This window comes from Gracilinanus agilis, chromosome 2 (genome assembly GCF_016433145.1).
Source record: "Gracilinanus agilis isolate LMUSP501 chromosome 2, AgileGrace, whole genome shotgun sequence".
NCBI lineage: Eukaryota > Metazoa > Chordata > Mammalia > Didelphimorphia > Didelphidae > Gracilinanus > Gracilinanus agilis.
Genome location: NC_058131.1, coordinates 43749131 through 43764337, shown reverse-complemented (window position 1 = coordinate 43764337; position 15207 = coordinate 43749131). Strand labels below are relative to the sequence as shown.

The window sequence follows — 15207 nt, the reverse complement described above, 5'->3', positions numbered from 1 at the left end:
GATTAAATGAGATGATATTTGTTATGGGCTTAGCTAAGTGTCTGGCATATGACAGGTGTTATATAAATGTTTACTTCCATTTCTTCCATCCCCATCCCTGTAAGACAACTTCAATGATACTTTGATGAGTCAGTAGTCTTATAAAGGGGGATACTTTCTTTTGTGATGCATATCTGAATCCATCCAAGACCTCCTCATCTTGTATAACTCTTATCCATCTCCTCTTATAAAATCTTCAAAAGGAGTCCACCCAACATACTGGGTCATTTCTCTGGATCTCAGTTTCCTTTTCTGTAAAATGGGGGCATTTCAATATAATTTAAATTCACGAAGCTAAAAACATCCTGAGAGGTAGTATATAGCTCATACCAGACTGCCACAGGAGTCCAAGACATAAAAAAGGTTAGGGATCCCTGCCCTAGGGTTCCTTCTACCTCTATGTCCTGTGATTATTTTGAACACATTTACTAAGAAGCAAATTCACCCTAGAACAAGCACACCTACCTGACAAAAATGCTTCTGAGCTTCCATTTTGCATATGAAAATCTGTTAGGTGAATTCCATCTTAGAGGTCAGATTTTGTGGCTATCCCCAGGGATGGCTTATTCTACCTTCTGGTTGCAGGCTGACCCATAAGAGATCTTGTTTCCAATCAAGTGATGGCTCCTGGGTCAATGGTTTGACAGTCAGAAAGGCTCTAAAAAGAATAGGCAATTTGCTTTTAGTGTAAATGATAGTTATCTGGACCCACAAAAAGTACTTTTTAATGTATACAAAGTGACTCCCAAGTTTTAGTACAGTAAAACTTAAAACCACCCTAAGACTTTTGGGACATCCTGGAAGGGTCCAGGACCAGTGCCGGCATGTGCTGTACGTTCCCTTTTCTCATCTGAAGAGGGCGGTACGGAGCAGGGGCGTTTGCATTGCAGTGGAGACCCAACAGGTGAAGGCAAGGCTCATTGGATCAGGGGCGGGGCACGCGCTACGTTGGGGGCGGGGCAAAATCTAGATCTGCCCCTCTTCATTCGGAGCATGTAGCGATTGGCTGGGGGAATTATCGCTTAACAGCGCCTGTAGGCGGAGGGAGGAAGAGGCCCGTGTCCAGGCAAAGGAGGGGAGTGGGTGACGCGGAGGCGGTGGCTGCGGTGGCAACTGCGGTCCCCTGGGCTCTTCCTGTTGTCCTCTCCCGCAGGTGAATGGCTGCGGGATGGAGAACGAGGGGAGCGGCGGGAGCGGGGGCTCGGCCGGGCTCCTACAACAGATCCTGAGCCTGAAGCTGGTGCCGCGGGTGGGCAACGGGACGCTGTGCCCCAACTCCACCTCCCTCTGTTCTTTTCCAGGTACCGGTCGCGCCTGCGCCTGCGCAAGACCCCCGGGGCGACCGGGGCGGGGGGCGGGGAGCGGGCCCCCTCCCCCTCACGCTGTCATGTGACTGCCGCCAGGCGCCGCCCTCTCTATTGAGAGAGAGAGCGAATGGCTGAGCCGGAAGGCCCTGCCCCTCTCTCCAGTTTCTGCTAATCCGGGCGGTATGTGTTTGCATAGACGAAGGCGGGGTTGCCTCGTTTTCCCAAGTTTTCTGGCCGGGGCAGTGAAGTGTATTTAAATGTGGGAGTCTCGGTGATGGTCTTGCCGGTTCCTTAGAGTCGGGGCAGGCCGTCCAGGCCCCTCTTCTGAACGTCTGGGCCATTTAAGTAATGGTAAGAACCAGAGCTCACATTTCTGTTGCGCTTGAAGGGTTGCAAAGCACTTTACCAACAGAATCTCATTTGTTCCTTACAACAACTCTGCCAGGTCACCCATTTTGCAAATGAGAAAGTTGAGGCAGACAGCTGCCCTGTCCCCTCTTCCCTCTAGGGTCCCACAACTGCCAATTGTCTGGACTGCAAGGGACAGAGATCGAAGTCAATAAAGTTAAACTTCCCCGCGGTCCTAGGAAATACCAAGACAAAACCATATTCCTCATATCCAGTTCCAGGACCTAAAGATTTATTGTTGGAGGGAGCAGGTAGGTGGCTCATTAGATTGGGAGCCAGGCCTAGTGATGGGAGGTCCTGGGTTCAAATGTAGCCTCATACCCTTCTTATCTGTTACTTTATGAGCAAGTCACTTAACCCCCATTAGCTAGCCCTTACCAACAACAGCAACAACAAGGCACCTGTGAACTCTTTTGCACCCTGGGATGGTTTTGGTCTGTATCCCTCTGACACAGATGGATGTGTACTACCTGTCTAGCAGGTTTTCTGAATAGTTTGTGAAATATCTGTGGAAGAATTAATAACCCAATTGGAATAGAGGCCATTGTCATAATTTTTAATCATGGCTAGAAATATACTTCTTTGACAGCTAGTTGTCCACATTGATTAAAAAGAACATGCAGCATGCCACTCCAGAATAAGTTGAAGAGAGAATGTGCTATTTTTTTTTAAATCAGAAATTCATACAACTCTCTACAACCACAGAAAGGCTAAACTCAGATTGCCTCTTTAAAAAAAAATGTTACCTCTTTTTATGTTTGTGTGAACTGAGAAAAATTGGTTTGAGGAGGTAATGTTAAATCATTTTGAAAAGTGATGTATGAAAAGACTTGTGTTTTAGTCCTGGCCCTGCAACTTATCTGATATCTTGGGGAAGTAGTTTCTTAAATTCTCTAAGCCTCAGTTGCCTCACCTGTAAAATGAGAAGGTCTTACTAGATACTTTAGTTCTCTTTTAATTCTTAACTTTTTTTGACTGAATGCTTTTCATAATTCTAATTTTCTTCAGTTTTTAAAAAAATGTTATCATATGACTGCAAGATTCTGAGCTAAGTTCTAGAAATATAAAGATGAAGCTCCCTGGCCTCAGGGAGCTGAAAGTCCATAGACAGGATAAGATATGTGTTCACATAGATGTAATACAAGTTAGAATATAGAATAGAGTTAGTGAGAAGGTTTGAGGATTGGGAGAGCCAAAATTTCTAGGTGAGTATCAAGGAAGGCTTTCTGTAGAATATTCCACTTGAATTAGGGCATTGAAGGAAGGAAAATACTTCAGTATTTGATCCTTAAATCAGTCTTGGACTTAGGAAGTGCAAGGCTCATGTCTACTTTTCAGATGAAGCTATCTAGTCAGATGTTAATGGTTTTGACACAAAATTCCAAATATTAAGTGATCAAAGTGTGTCTTAAACATGCAAACTTCCAAGTCCAGTATTTTTTCCAATCCACCTGTGGTATAGTGGGAAGAAAGCAGGTGCTGGGGGTGGGTAGTTGAGAAGATCTGTGTTGAAGTCCTGTTTCTGACTTGAGTAAGTTAAGTCACTGCTTGAGTACTATATACAAATATTTAAACAGTGCTCCAAGCAGCTATTTGCACAGATATTTCCATACTTGAAGCTTCCCTTTTGGACGAGATCATAAGAACATTGGTATAGAACCTGCTAAAAACCCTAAACAAAACCAGAGCAACTCCAGTAGCAGTGACTGACTTGGTCTGCTTTTAGTACTGAAAGGTAGAATCATTCTGGGTAGAGAGAAGTTTCTTCTGTGTAAGAAGCCTTTCTGACAAGTCATTCTGTTGGGTTTTGGTGATTATAAATACAGTTAAGGATAGTGATTGCCTTTTAAGTTGATCTTGGTTGAGATTCCAAAATCTACCTCAATTTCGTTTATATACAAGGTGTCCTGAATCTGACATGGTTCCCATTTTGGGCCTATTAAAAAGGTTACTTTGGTTTTATTGTCCACTCAGCATGGAAAGTCTATTGCTTTGAATAGCCTGAGGTTTATCACTCAGGAAATTATGAATTGATTTTTTTCTCTACTTGCATTTATATTTGGCTCCTGGTCTATAGCTTACACTTGTTTATTGCCTTTTTAAGAAAACAAGTTTGACTCTTTCCTCTCCCTTGATAGTGTCCTTTGGGTCAATAAGGAATTAAACTTTCCAGCATTTTCACAGTTTGTAGTTGGAAGGACCTTCAGTGGTCATGTAGTCTATACCATACCTGAAGGAAATATTCACACTGACCAACTACCAGACAAGCATTTATCTAGCCTTTGCTTAAGACCCTTCAGTGAAGGGGAACCCCACTATCTCTTGGGACAACCCATTTGAGCAGCTAGGTTTTACAGTGGATTGAGTCTCTGGCCTGCAGTCAGGAAGACATGAGTTCAAATTATGGCTCAGATACTAGCTTTGTGACTGGGCAAGTTGTTAAGTGACTGTCTGCCTCAGTTTCCTCATGTCCTATAAAATAGCACTTACTTCCCAAGGTTGTTTGTAAGGCTCAAACAAGATAATAATTGTAAAGTGTTAAATATGGTCTCTGGCACTTAGCAAGCTCTATATTAATGTTAGTTATTATTATTATTTCTTAATGTCTCTGACTGTTAGGAAAGCTTTTCCTAACAAGATGCTTAAGTTTTTATCCTTGCAACTTACACCTGGATGTGTCCTCTGGGGCCAAACAGAGTAAGTCTAATCCCTCTTACACATGACAGTCCTTCCCATATTTCCCATATGGCATAGCCGTCATATGATGTCTGAGGCTTTTCTTCTCTAGGAGAAAAATCTCCAGTTCCTCAACAAATGCTCAGATGACTTGGACTCAAAGCTCTTTCATGTCAGGGCTACCTGAAGGTTTAGCAATGCCTTCTTAAACTGTGACACTGAGAACCAAATTCAGCATTCCATTTGTGGTTTGACAAGGCAAAGTGCAGATTCACTATCTTTTCTGGAAGCTGTGTCTCTCTGCATGTAGCTCAAGATTGTTTGGGGGGATTTTTGGCTGCCAGATTACTATGCTGAAGGAACTAAACCCCTCAGATCTTTTTTTTTTTCTTGGACAAATTACTATTTAATCATTCCTTCTCCATCTTAGATCTGTGAAGTTGATTTTTTTTTTTTTTTACTCAAGTGTAGTTAAGACTATATTTGTCCCTGTTGAATTTCAGCTTACTAGATTCAGCCTCCTGCTTCTAGGCTGGCAAGATCTTTTGGGACCTTGATTCTGTCATCCAGCATGTCAGCTGCTCCTTTCAGAAAGTTTATGTTGAAGGCAACTATGTGGCTCAATGGATAGAGAGCCAGGCCTAGAGAGGGGAAGTGTTGGGTTCAATGTGGCCTCTGACACTTCCTACTTTTTTATTCCTGGGCAGGTCATTTAATCCCAGTGGTTTAGTCTTTACTGTTCTACTTTGGAACAGATACTTGTATCAATTCTAAGGCAGAAGGTGAGAGTTTAAAGGAGAAGAAAAGAAAAAAAGAGAGAGAGAGAGAGAGAGAGAGAGAGAGTTTAATTAGATTCATTCCCAAAGGGTATCTTAGTTTTGTACTCATGGGATTATTAAACTGTTGAAACTTTGACTTTAATGTATGTTTTTAATATTTCTGTTATATTTTATGCTCTTTAATTTATATACTTTGAGTTTTAGAGAGAAGTTTCAGGCCATCTTTTAGAAATGGATCTATGAAAAAGCATTTTATATATAGCATTGACAAAGCATTTCTTATTTGTATACTTATATAGCTTTCTAGAACATAAAATGTTAAACTCTAAAATGTGGCATTTCATCATTGGCTTTTTAAATGTTTGTTATACAAGATGGTTTTCATCAAAATGGTTGAGATCATTGAAATGACATTGACAATTTATGAACACATTCATTATTTAAAAAAACTTGTATTTGCAGATTGATACCGGCATCAGTCAGCAAATTCCTACCTTTTGCTGCTCCAGTTCCCATAGTTTAGTTACTAAATGCTGAGGCAACATCCCCATGCTTAGTCCTATCTACCTTTCTCTTTCCTTCTATTCCACCCTCTGGTTACACCACTTTCTTATTAACAAGCTCTTCTCCATTTTTCATTTCTTCCTCTAACATTCTTTCACTTTTTTTGCATTCCAGAAGCCAGGCTTTGCCTAAAGCGCCTCACCTTTAGCCATCCTCTCTAGGGTTAGTCATTTACCACATCATGAAGAGGTAGAATACTCCTTGCTGACACTTCCAGCCTCTCTCTTTGCCACTATCACAAAGCTGCCCCCTTCCTAACCTCACGTCACTCAGACATCTACAACAGATTCTTTCTAAACTCCTGTTTCATATGAAGAAGTGGCTTTTCCTCTTTGCAAAGGCAAGCCCCCTTTGTCTGTATAAGTGATCCCAATTCATCCTGAGTTCTCCAGCAGATTGCCCCATCTATCATCCCTACAATTTCACTTCTTTTATTCACTCCCTCTACTAGCTGCTTCCCTTCTGTCTACAAACATACCCATTTTTCCTCCTATCCATAAAAAAACCTTTTTCTTCATCCAACCATCTATCCCTCCAAGTCTTATCCTATATCTTTCCTCCCCTTTGTGGCTAAACTCCTTGAGAATACCATCTCTAATAGGTGCAGTCCAGCTTCCTATTTCATTGTTCAATTGAAACTGTTCTCCAGTTACCTGTAGTCTCTTAATGGTCAAGTCTCAGTTTTTGACACTGCCAGTGTCTTCTTGATTCTCTCCTCTCTCTAGGTTTGGTTGTATTGCTCTCTCCTGGTTCTTCTGTCTGTCTGACCTACCATCCAGGTCATGCTTTCTAATTGTGGGTGAACTCCAAGGCTTTGTACTACATTTTCTTCCCCGACAATATTATTTCATTTGGTGATCTCATCATTTCCTGTGGTTTCAGTTTATGTCTATGCAGATGACTCTTGGGCGGGGAGATAGCAAAGTAGATTAGCAAAGTAGATAGAGTACCTTGCCTACAGTCAGGAAGACTCCTCCTGAGTTCAGATCTGGCCTTATTAGGTTATTGTGTGACCTTGGACAAGTTTATTTAACCCTATTTGCCTCAGTTTCCTCATCTGTAAAATGAGCTAAAGCACAAAATGGCAAACTACTCCAGAATCATTGACAAGGAAACCCAAACTGCTGAACAACAACTGAATGATTTGGATACTAATAAGCAATACCCACATAGCATAACCACACCCTCTTCTTACTCCGTAAAGACTCCAGGAAGAAGAAACAGCTGAAAATACTATAATATCACTTCAGATTAGAATTTCAAATTCTGCCAACAGTCCCTTATAAGTTATTAGTATGAGAATTGAATTGTAAGTGAAGAAAATTAAAGATTTGTAGGCTTAACAGTGAATCATTTTTAGGCTTTTTGAGATTTAAAATCAGACATTAAATGGAAATAAAATACAGCAAACAAGAGAAATTACATTTAAAATGCTTCCTTCAAAATTACAATCATTTTCAAAAAAGTAAAGGTTGTGCCTGGGGTGATTTGGTGTTTTTCTTTCTTTTTTTTTTTGGTGGGGGAATGAATTAACTTAAATAGCTTCATATATATGTATAGTTTTAAAAATTATGTCTATAGACACACACATGTGTGTACACATATACACACACACACATATATATATATCTATGTGCCTTAAAATATTAGGACTTAAGACTTGAATTAATTTAAGATTTTAGTCATTACAGTTGGGGAAAAAAAGTTTTATTATAAAATACCAGATTCACAGTACAGCGTATATGTGTGTGTGTATACACATACACAAATACACATATATGTGGAAATGGATAGGATTATTATAGGGCTTTTAGTGGAAAAATAAACTCCATTCTATAGGGCACTTTTGAAAAAATGAAGTCTAAGTCCTTCCAGTCTGTTATACCTTAACTTGCCATCAGTTTAAGAGCTCTTTATTGATTGCTGTAGAATTGAAACCCTGTCAGTATCATTCCTGTCCTCTCTCCTCCTTTGCTTCAGGTTTCAAGGCTAAGGTGGCCCTTCCCTTTGCCAGTCACAACCTTTCTACTTATTTCCTTCATCTCATGAGTTTGTATCTTCTCCAGGAGTTTTGATTACCTCCTCTTTTCCTAATTTTCAACCTTTTCTCCTCCAGGGTCTCTTTACCTGCTACCTATAAACATATCAAGATCTCCCTTATTCTTAAAAAAACAAACTTCATTTACTACTACCATACAGGCTACTTGCCTTTTATCTCTTTTCCCAAACTGCCTATGTGACTTTGGAAAAGTTATTTTAAACACCCTGGTTTCCATTTGCTCATCTATAAAATGAGGGGATTGGATTAGATGTCTCCAAGAGCTCTGCCAAATTCTAGATCTAGGATCTGATAAAAAGCTGTCTTCACTAATTGCCAACTCTTTATTTCTTCCCATTAACTTTTCAACCCTGTGCAAAATGCCTCCCCCTTCCCCTTTCTTCTGTCACTAGGGATTGTTTTATAACTATATCCAAAGTCCTAGTTTTCTTGATCTGAGTAAATCAGTGCCTCTACTTACTCAAAGATCAAGGGAATCCCTGATAAAAGGTATGCCCTTTCCCAAGCCTCTGATCCTTGTGCCTGTCTTTCCAATAGTATTCGATATAATCACCCTAACATTTCCAGTAACTTGAATTTTTCCTCTATCACAAAGAAACCAGGAGTTCACGAGAGATAGAGATAAATGTGAATTTTGGCAGAAATTATATACTCTGCCTAAATGTTAGGAATTTTTCTAACTGGGGACTTGGAGAGACTGAATGAATTTAACTTTTTTTTTTCTTAAAGAAACTCTCTAAAGCTAAAGAAGAGAGAACCCTATGGACTTTAGGGACCATCATAATAGGTTTAAAATGGCTTAAAATGAATTGTTGTAACAGGGTATTATACTTTTCAAGCATAAAAATCTATTGTCCTATGGCTCACTTTGAATTGGTGGACTTCATAGTCTAAAACTCCCTTCCTTGACTGCCATTATCTGTTCCCTCATACCCATTCATGTCAACTCCATTCTTCTCCAATCCCAAATATCACCTATTTCCCCTTTACTGTGTCTTCTGGAGCCTTGTTTGGATGTTAAACTGCTTTACGTATTATACTGTGCCCACGCCCCAAGAACTACTTTGTGCATATCTTGTATTTATATGTTGGACACATATAAATGTGTGGGGATGTCTGGGGCTAGTTAGTTTTGCCTTTGTATCCCTAGTTCTGGCACAGCTCCTGGTACATAACAGAAACTTATTAAATGCTTGCTAAATAAAATCAGATTTAGTATTGAAAGCTTCTGTATGATAAAAACTCTTAGGAATGCTTTCTCTCCTCCTATGCGTGCCCCCCACGCTAGTGCCCGATTTCCCAAAACTAGTTTGAATTCATTTTGAGTGTTTTATGTATAAACATGTTGTCTCCTCAGTAGAAAGTGAGTTCTTTGACGGCAGACATCATCTCTCCTTTGTCTTAATATCTCATCTGACCCCATGGAACCCACCCCCTGCCTGGCTCACAGTTGGTGCATAGTACATCCTTACTGATTGCCTGGGCAGCTAGGTGGTACTGCAGTGAATAGAGTGCCAGGCCTGGAGCAGGAAGACTCCCCTTCCTTAGTTTGTGTGACCTCAGATAACTTACTGTGTGACCCTGGGCAAAGTTCCTTGTCCATAAAATGAACTGCAGAAGTAAATGGCAAACCACTCTTAATACCTTTGTCAAGAAACCCCCCAAAAGTTGGACATGACTAAAAAAATGACAGAACAACTTATTTACTCCCCATCCTCCATAGCAAGAGAGTGAATTGGGGATATGTTTGGATAATTTATTTTTAGAGGCAATAAGGTGGCTCAGTAGGGAGAGCACTGGGCCTGGAATCAGGAAATCCTTAGTTCAGATTTACTAGTTCTTGACTTTGTGATTAGACTTCCATTCCTAAAATTTCCTTCAGCAATATGACAACATGTGGAAGGAATGAACTATTGTGCAATGTGCAGCATAGGCAACTGGTGACACCATGGATAAAGCGCTGGCCCTGGAATCAGGAAGATATGAATTTAAATTCAGTCCCAGGCACTTACTAGCTGTGTTACCTTGGACAAGTCATTTAACCTCTGAGGTTTGCCTTAATCCAGTGGAGAAGAAAGGACAAACTACCCCAGGATCCTTACCAAGAAAACCCCATGGATGGTATTGGCTTGCTATGGTCCATGGGATCAGGAAGAGTCAGACAGGACTGAACAACAACAACGTTGACTGATTGTCCATCACCTCTTTCCTGAGATAGAAAGGAAACAACATGCATTTATTAAGTGCTTACTGTGTGCCAGGCACTGTGCTAAAGCACAAATAGGCAACAAGAACCATCCTAGTACAAAGAGAAAATTGGACTAATCCTTAATGAAGTTGGTGAAAGTCAAGGCTTATCAAGTTTATGGGCAGTTGAGTTTGAAATGATTCACAGTTTTTTACCTATGAAAGATATTTTTGATTTTTCAAAAGTTAAATTTATTTTTAAACTCTGAATCAAGGGTTTGTTGGTTTTTGTTTTTGTATTTGGTAGGTCCCATACAGCCCGTTTACAAATGAGCCTTCTGCATTTGAACCTTAATTTGGACTCTGAAGTCTGCATAACTCATGATAGTTCAGGATTTAGAGTAAGATTGTTTGTTCATCCTCTGCTCTGGGGAAGTGGTTGTATTTCTCAAATGGAGTCAGATTTGGGGTTAACTCTTTTGAATTTTAGTTGGTGGTAGCTATGCGATACTTCACTGAGTACATATACATGATTGATGGATCAGTGCTGATTTAATGGTTTTCAAATTTGGATTTGGGGTTTTATTAAGACTATCTTTTACAATGATCATAGCAGGGAAACTCAATCTCAGACTTTTAATTTTCCCCTCTAGAAATGTGGTATGGCGTGTTCTTGTGGGCACTGGTATCTTCTCTCTCCTTCCACGTCCCTGCTGGATTATTGGCACTATTCACCCTCAGACATCACAAATATGGTAGGTTCATGTCTGTAAGCATCCTGTTGATGGGCATCGTGGGACCAATTACTGCTGGAATCTTGACAAGTATGTTAGACGTTAAAAAAATATTGGTTGAACAAGTTTGATATGTCTAATCAACTAACTTAAAGGATCATTTTAGGAACTTGTTTGAATGGGACTAACAAAAAGAATAAAATTTAATGAGGTTTTCTGATTTGACTGATCTCTTACTTTCTGTTACCTGGCTTAGATTTTCTCCTTTTATTCCAGTGGACTTTTTCTGAAAGTCCTTTCCATGTCTTGTGAATTAAGGCCTTTTGGAAAGGGGGAGTGGACACACACACACATCTCTTTTGATGGAAGTCATCACTTCTTTTTTGTTAGCTACTGTTTCTGTATGACTTACCTACTGGCATTGGGGAAAGGAATAAGTTTTTACATAGCACCTGCCAGGCCCAGAGCTTAAGTGCTTTTTACAATTATGATCTCCTTGGATCCTCATAATAACCCTGGGAGATAGGCACTATTATCATCCCCATTTCACAGTTGAGAAAAACTGAGGCAGAGGTTAAGGGACTTGCCCAGGTCACATAGCCAGTAAGTGCCTGGGAGTAACTGAATTTAAACTCACATTTTCCTGACTCTAGGTCCAGTGCTTTATCCACTATGTCACCAGTTGCTTATGCTGCACATTGCACAGTAGTTCATTCCTTCCTCATATTAGCATATTGCTGAAGAAAATTTTAGGAGTGGAAGACTAATCACAAAGTCAAGAACTCTTTATACAATGAGTAGATATATGTTTCTAGTGTGCTTAGGGAGGGGTTTGTTTTTAGTTTTTAAGAGTTTCTTAGGAAGTTGAGTTTCATTAGGAATAATCATCTTTCAATTTAACTTGCTATTTGTGGATATTCCTTTTAAAAGGCAACCTGTTGGGGCAGCCAGGTGGCTCAGTGGATAGAGAGCCAGATCTGGAGACAGGAGGTCCTGGGTTCAAATCTGGTTTTGACACTTCCTAGCTATGTGATCCTGGGCAAATCACTTAACCCCAGTTGCCTAGTCCTTACCACTGCTCTTCTGCCTTGGAACCAATTCCAATTCTAAGAAAGAAGGCAAGGGTTTAAAAAAAAAAAGATAACCTGTTGAAATGGAAGGATTATGGACTGAAATGCCAGAAGTCAGAGAGGTCCAAGTCCCAGCTGTAATATTTTTTAGATATATGACCTTGGGCAGGCTAATGTCAAAGCATCAGTGTTATTTTTGAACCAGACATTAATTTTCCTCTTTCATTATTTTTGTGAGGATCAAATGAGTTAATGTATGTGAGTGCCTACTTGAAATGATGGTAAGTCTTGTGGATTTGTGAGTCAGTATGATACAGTGATGAGGATTGGGAGCAGGGAAGAGCTGAGTGGAATCTTGCTTCTGATCCTGTGACCTTGGCAAGCCATGTGATCTCATCGGGCTGCAGTTGCGCCCCATCTTTTAATGAGGAGTTGGACTAGAGGACTTCTAAGGTGCCTTCCATTTCTGAATCTGTGATCCAGTGCTTCTTACATAGGCCTAATATAGTTACAGGTAACTGGCACAAATTTATGTTTCCAAGCAAAACTAGTCCTTAACCAACCATTTCCCTCCTTTACCAGAAACAACTTAGTGAGGTGTCCCTTTCTTTTGTGGATCTCCAATTTATGAATGAATTTCTTGGAGAAGTTATGCTTATGCTAGACACTGAAGGCTGATGTTAAGTCAGAGAGGCATAGACTGCTGATCTCCTCCTTTATCATGAATATTTGATTCTTTTTTATTATGTATTGGTTCTAAGGCAGAAAATCAGTAAGAACTAGGCAATGGGGGTTAAGGGACTTGCTCAGGGTCACACAGCTAGGAAGTGTCTGAGGCCAGATTTCAACCCAGTTACCTCTTGTCTTGAGGCCTGACTCTTTATCCACTTAGCCACTTAGCTGCCCTAAATGTTTTATTGCCCAGAGAATAAAAATCCCTAGCTGGGGATTCAAGAGGTTTGAATCTGTTTCTGCCTTATTTTTCTAAACTTATATGGAGACTTAAGGTCTTTGAATTGGAAGGCACCCCAAAGGTCATTGGGCCTAATACCTTTTCTGATATATGATTCTCCTATATAGCATCTCCCAAGTGCTTGTAAACCTTTTATCCCCAAGCCTGTATTCACAACTTCTGTGTTTTGGTTTCTTATAGTACTTATTCATCATTATATATCATTCATCTTAGCCAGGGGTCGGCAACCTTTTTGGCTGTGAGAGCCATAAATGCTACACTTTTTAAAATGTAATTTTGTGAGAGCCGTACAGTGCTCACAGTGCGTGCTCCTGTAACAGCACCTGAAAAAAAATGGACTTTATGGCTCCTGCAGAAAGAGCCATATCTGGCTCTCAAAAGAGCCCAGATATGGCTCGAGAGCTATACATTGCCAATCCCTGATCTTAGCCCTAGTTATATAATTGTCTTTTGTTTCTGCTGAACTGTTTCATGTGCATTTGGATAATCATTTCAGCTAGATTATAAGCTTTTTGTGAGTAGAAATCATGATTTATAAATATTTTTAGAGTGCTTTGCACAAAGTAGATAATCCGTATTGTTTTATGAATGGGCAAACCGGGGCCAGGGCAATCTCAGCTGTGTGAGCCTGAATCTTCTTTCGGTGTTTAATGGGAACATCAGGAAGAATCTTGGATGCATCTCTTTTCAACAAGATATAGTTCATGAAAAAGAAAACCTGTATAAATCTAGGAATCCTAATTTATCCCCAGTAATTCCATGTGAGTAGAGATTTTTTTCATCCTTCAGGATGTTGCAAAGTTTAATGGAAAAAGGAGGGGTAACCTTCCCCCAAATAGAAAAAAAACACCTTTGGCTTCAGTAAAACTTTCTAGGCTTCTTTCTGCCCAAGAGATGAGCTAAACCAAGCAGAGGCCATTGCTAGGCCTCTGGCTTGAGGCTTTGAACTTGACTTTGTTGGTTGCTTCCAGAAAGACTGATTAACTAAATCACTGTGAAATCTAATTCCAAGAAGCTGCTTCTAAAAATCTCATACAAATGTTAACCTGAGTTAGTGATTTGTAAATTATGCACAGTAGTTAAAACTTTGTGGACTAATCAGATGGGGAAGGAATGGAGGGAAAGGACCAGTTTTACAAAATTTGTTCTTTTGTGTACCAAAAAAAAGTAAAATCTGAATTATAACAGAAGCTCAAATCCTCTACTGTCCTTCTTGCCTTAACCTTTATTTTTTTCCCCTTCTTGCCTTTTAAACAGGTGCAGCCATTGCTGGAGTCTACCGAGCTGCTGGCAAAGAAATGATACCTTTTGAAGCCCTCACCCTAGGTGTTGGCCAGACGTTTTGTGTAGTGGTGGTTTCCTTTTTACGGATTTTAGCAACTCTATAGCCTCTGCTTACAGACTGTGATAGAACAACTCTTGAAGAGAAGATTTCCGAATATTTATTAGGAAAGGGCATTGTTAAAAGTGTTAATTTATTTAAAGTTTTTCAAATTGAAACAGCTTGAACAATGAATGTGTGAAGGCCTGCCATCTTGGTCCCTTCTTCAGTTTGAAGACAGTGCTCCATGAGCCAAAGACCTTTCTGGTGACAGATTTCTTATTGAAAAAAAACCTCATAGGGTTCATCAGATTTCCTCTTTGAAGAATTGTCAAGTTTGCTCTTTTGTAATTATACCCAAGCCAGCATGGCAGTTGATTTGAATATGCCATCCCTTGTGCCAGTATTCACTAGGATCTCTAAGAAATTGCAGCATTGTTGTCATCAAATGATTCTAAAGAGCTCCACAAAAATTGGACTGTTGTAAAGCAAAATAGACTTTGCCCAGTGACCTTTGTCTGAGGAGATTTGACTTTATTGAAGTTAGCTTTTTCATTTTTATTTTGTTACATTTTTGTGACAGTAAGTGCCAAGTAGGTTTTTGTTTGAGGTTTATAACTCTGAGAACAAATGTAATGAAATATTGGAGCATGGAAATCTGTGTAAAATGTGACATTGGGAATAGCATTGGTTCCACTGTTTAAAGGGAAAAAAGTAACAACTACTGAATGATATTAAGTGAGTTAAATATTTTGACCTCTGACTATTTAATAATTTGTAATAAGCTGAGACCTTCTAAGATTTTTTAAATGTGAAAATGCAGTTTTGTATTATTGAAATATGCTTGCTAATTGAGACATTTTTTTCCTGAATTACCTATCATATCTGCACCTTCTTCTCACTCTCTGCTAATTTTATTTGATTTTCTTGACAAGGTGCCCCGTAGAAGGTAACTTGAACTGAAAACTTTTTAGCTTGATTATTCAGAATGCACTTTAGTCATTAAGGCAGAAAGAAGAGGATTCTTCTCCAGGTCTGCTCTCAAAGAATCTTGTTTCAAGTGGGGTGCTCTTTACAAGAACTTGGGTGG

The 15207-nt window shown here is 39.7% G+C and overlaps 1 protein-coding gene across 2 annotated transcripts; it reads left to right on the top strand.

The window, feature by feature from the left end:
• Positions 1-1055: 1055 nt before the first annotated feature.
• Positions 1056-14184, top strand: TMEM170A (transmembrane protein 170A). 2 transcript variants are annotated; one of them, XM_044660477.1, is made up of 3 exons: positions 1056-1340; positions 10673-10774; positions 14054-14184. In XM_044660477.1, exons 1-3 carry the CDS (start codon positions 1208-1210, stop codon positions 14182-14184), a joined length of 366 nt encoding a protein of 121 aa, XP_044516412.1. In that variant the 5' UTR covers positions 1056-1207. The 2 variants fall into 2 exon arrangements, with proteins under 2 accessions (XP_044516412.1, XP_044516411.1); XM_044660476.1 differs by having other exon boundaries at positions 10673-10843.
• The last annotated feature ends 1023 nt before the right edge of the window (positions 14185-15207 follow it).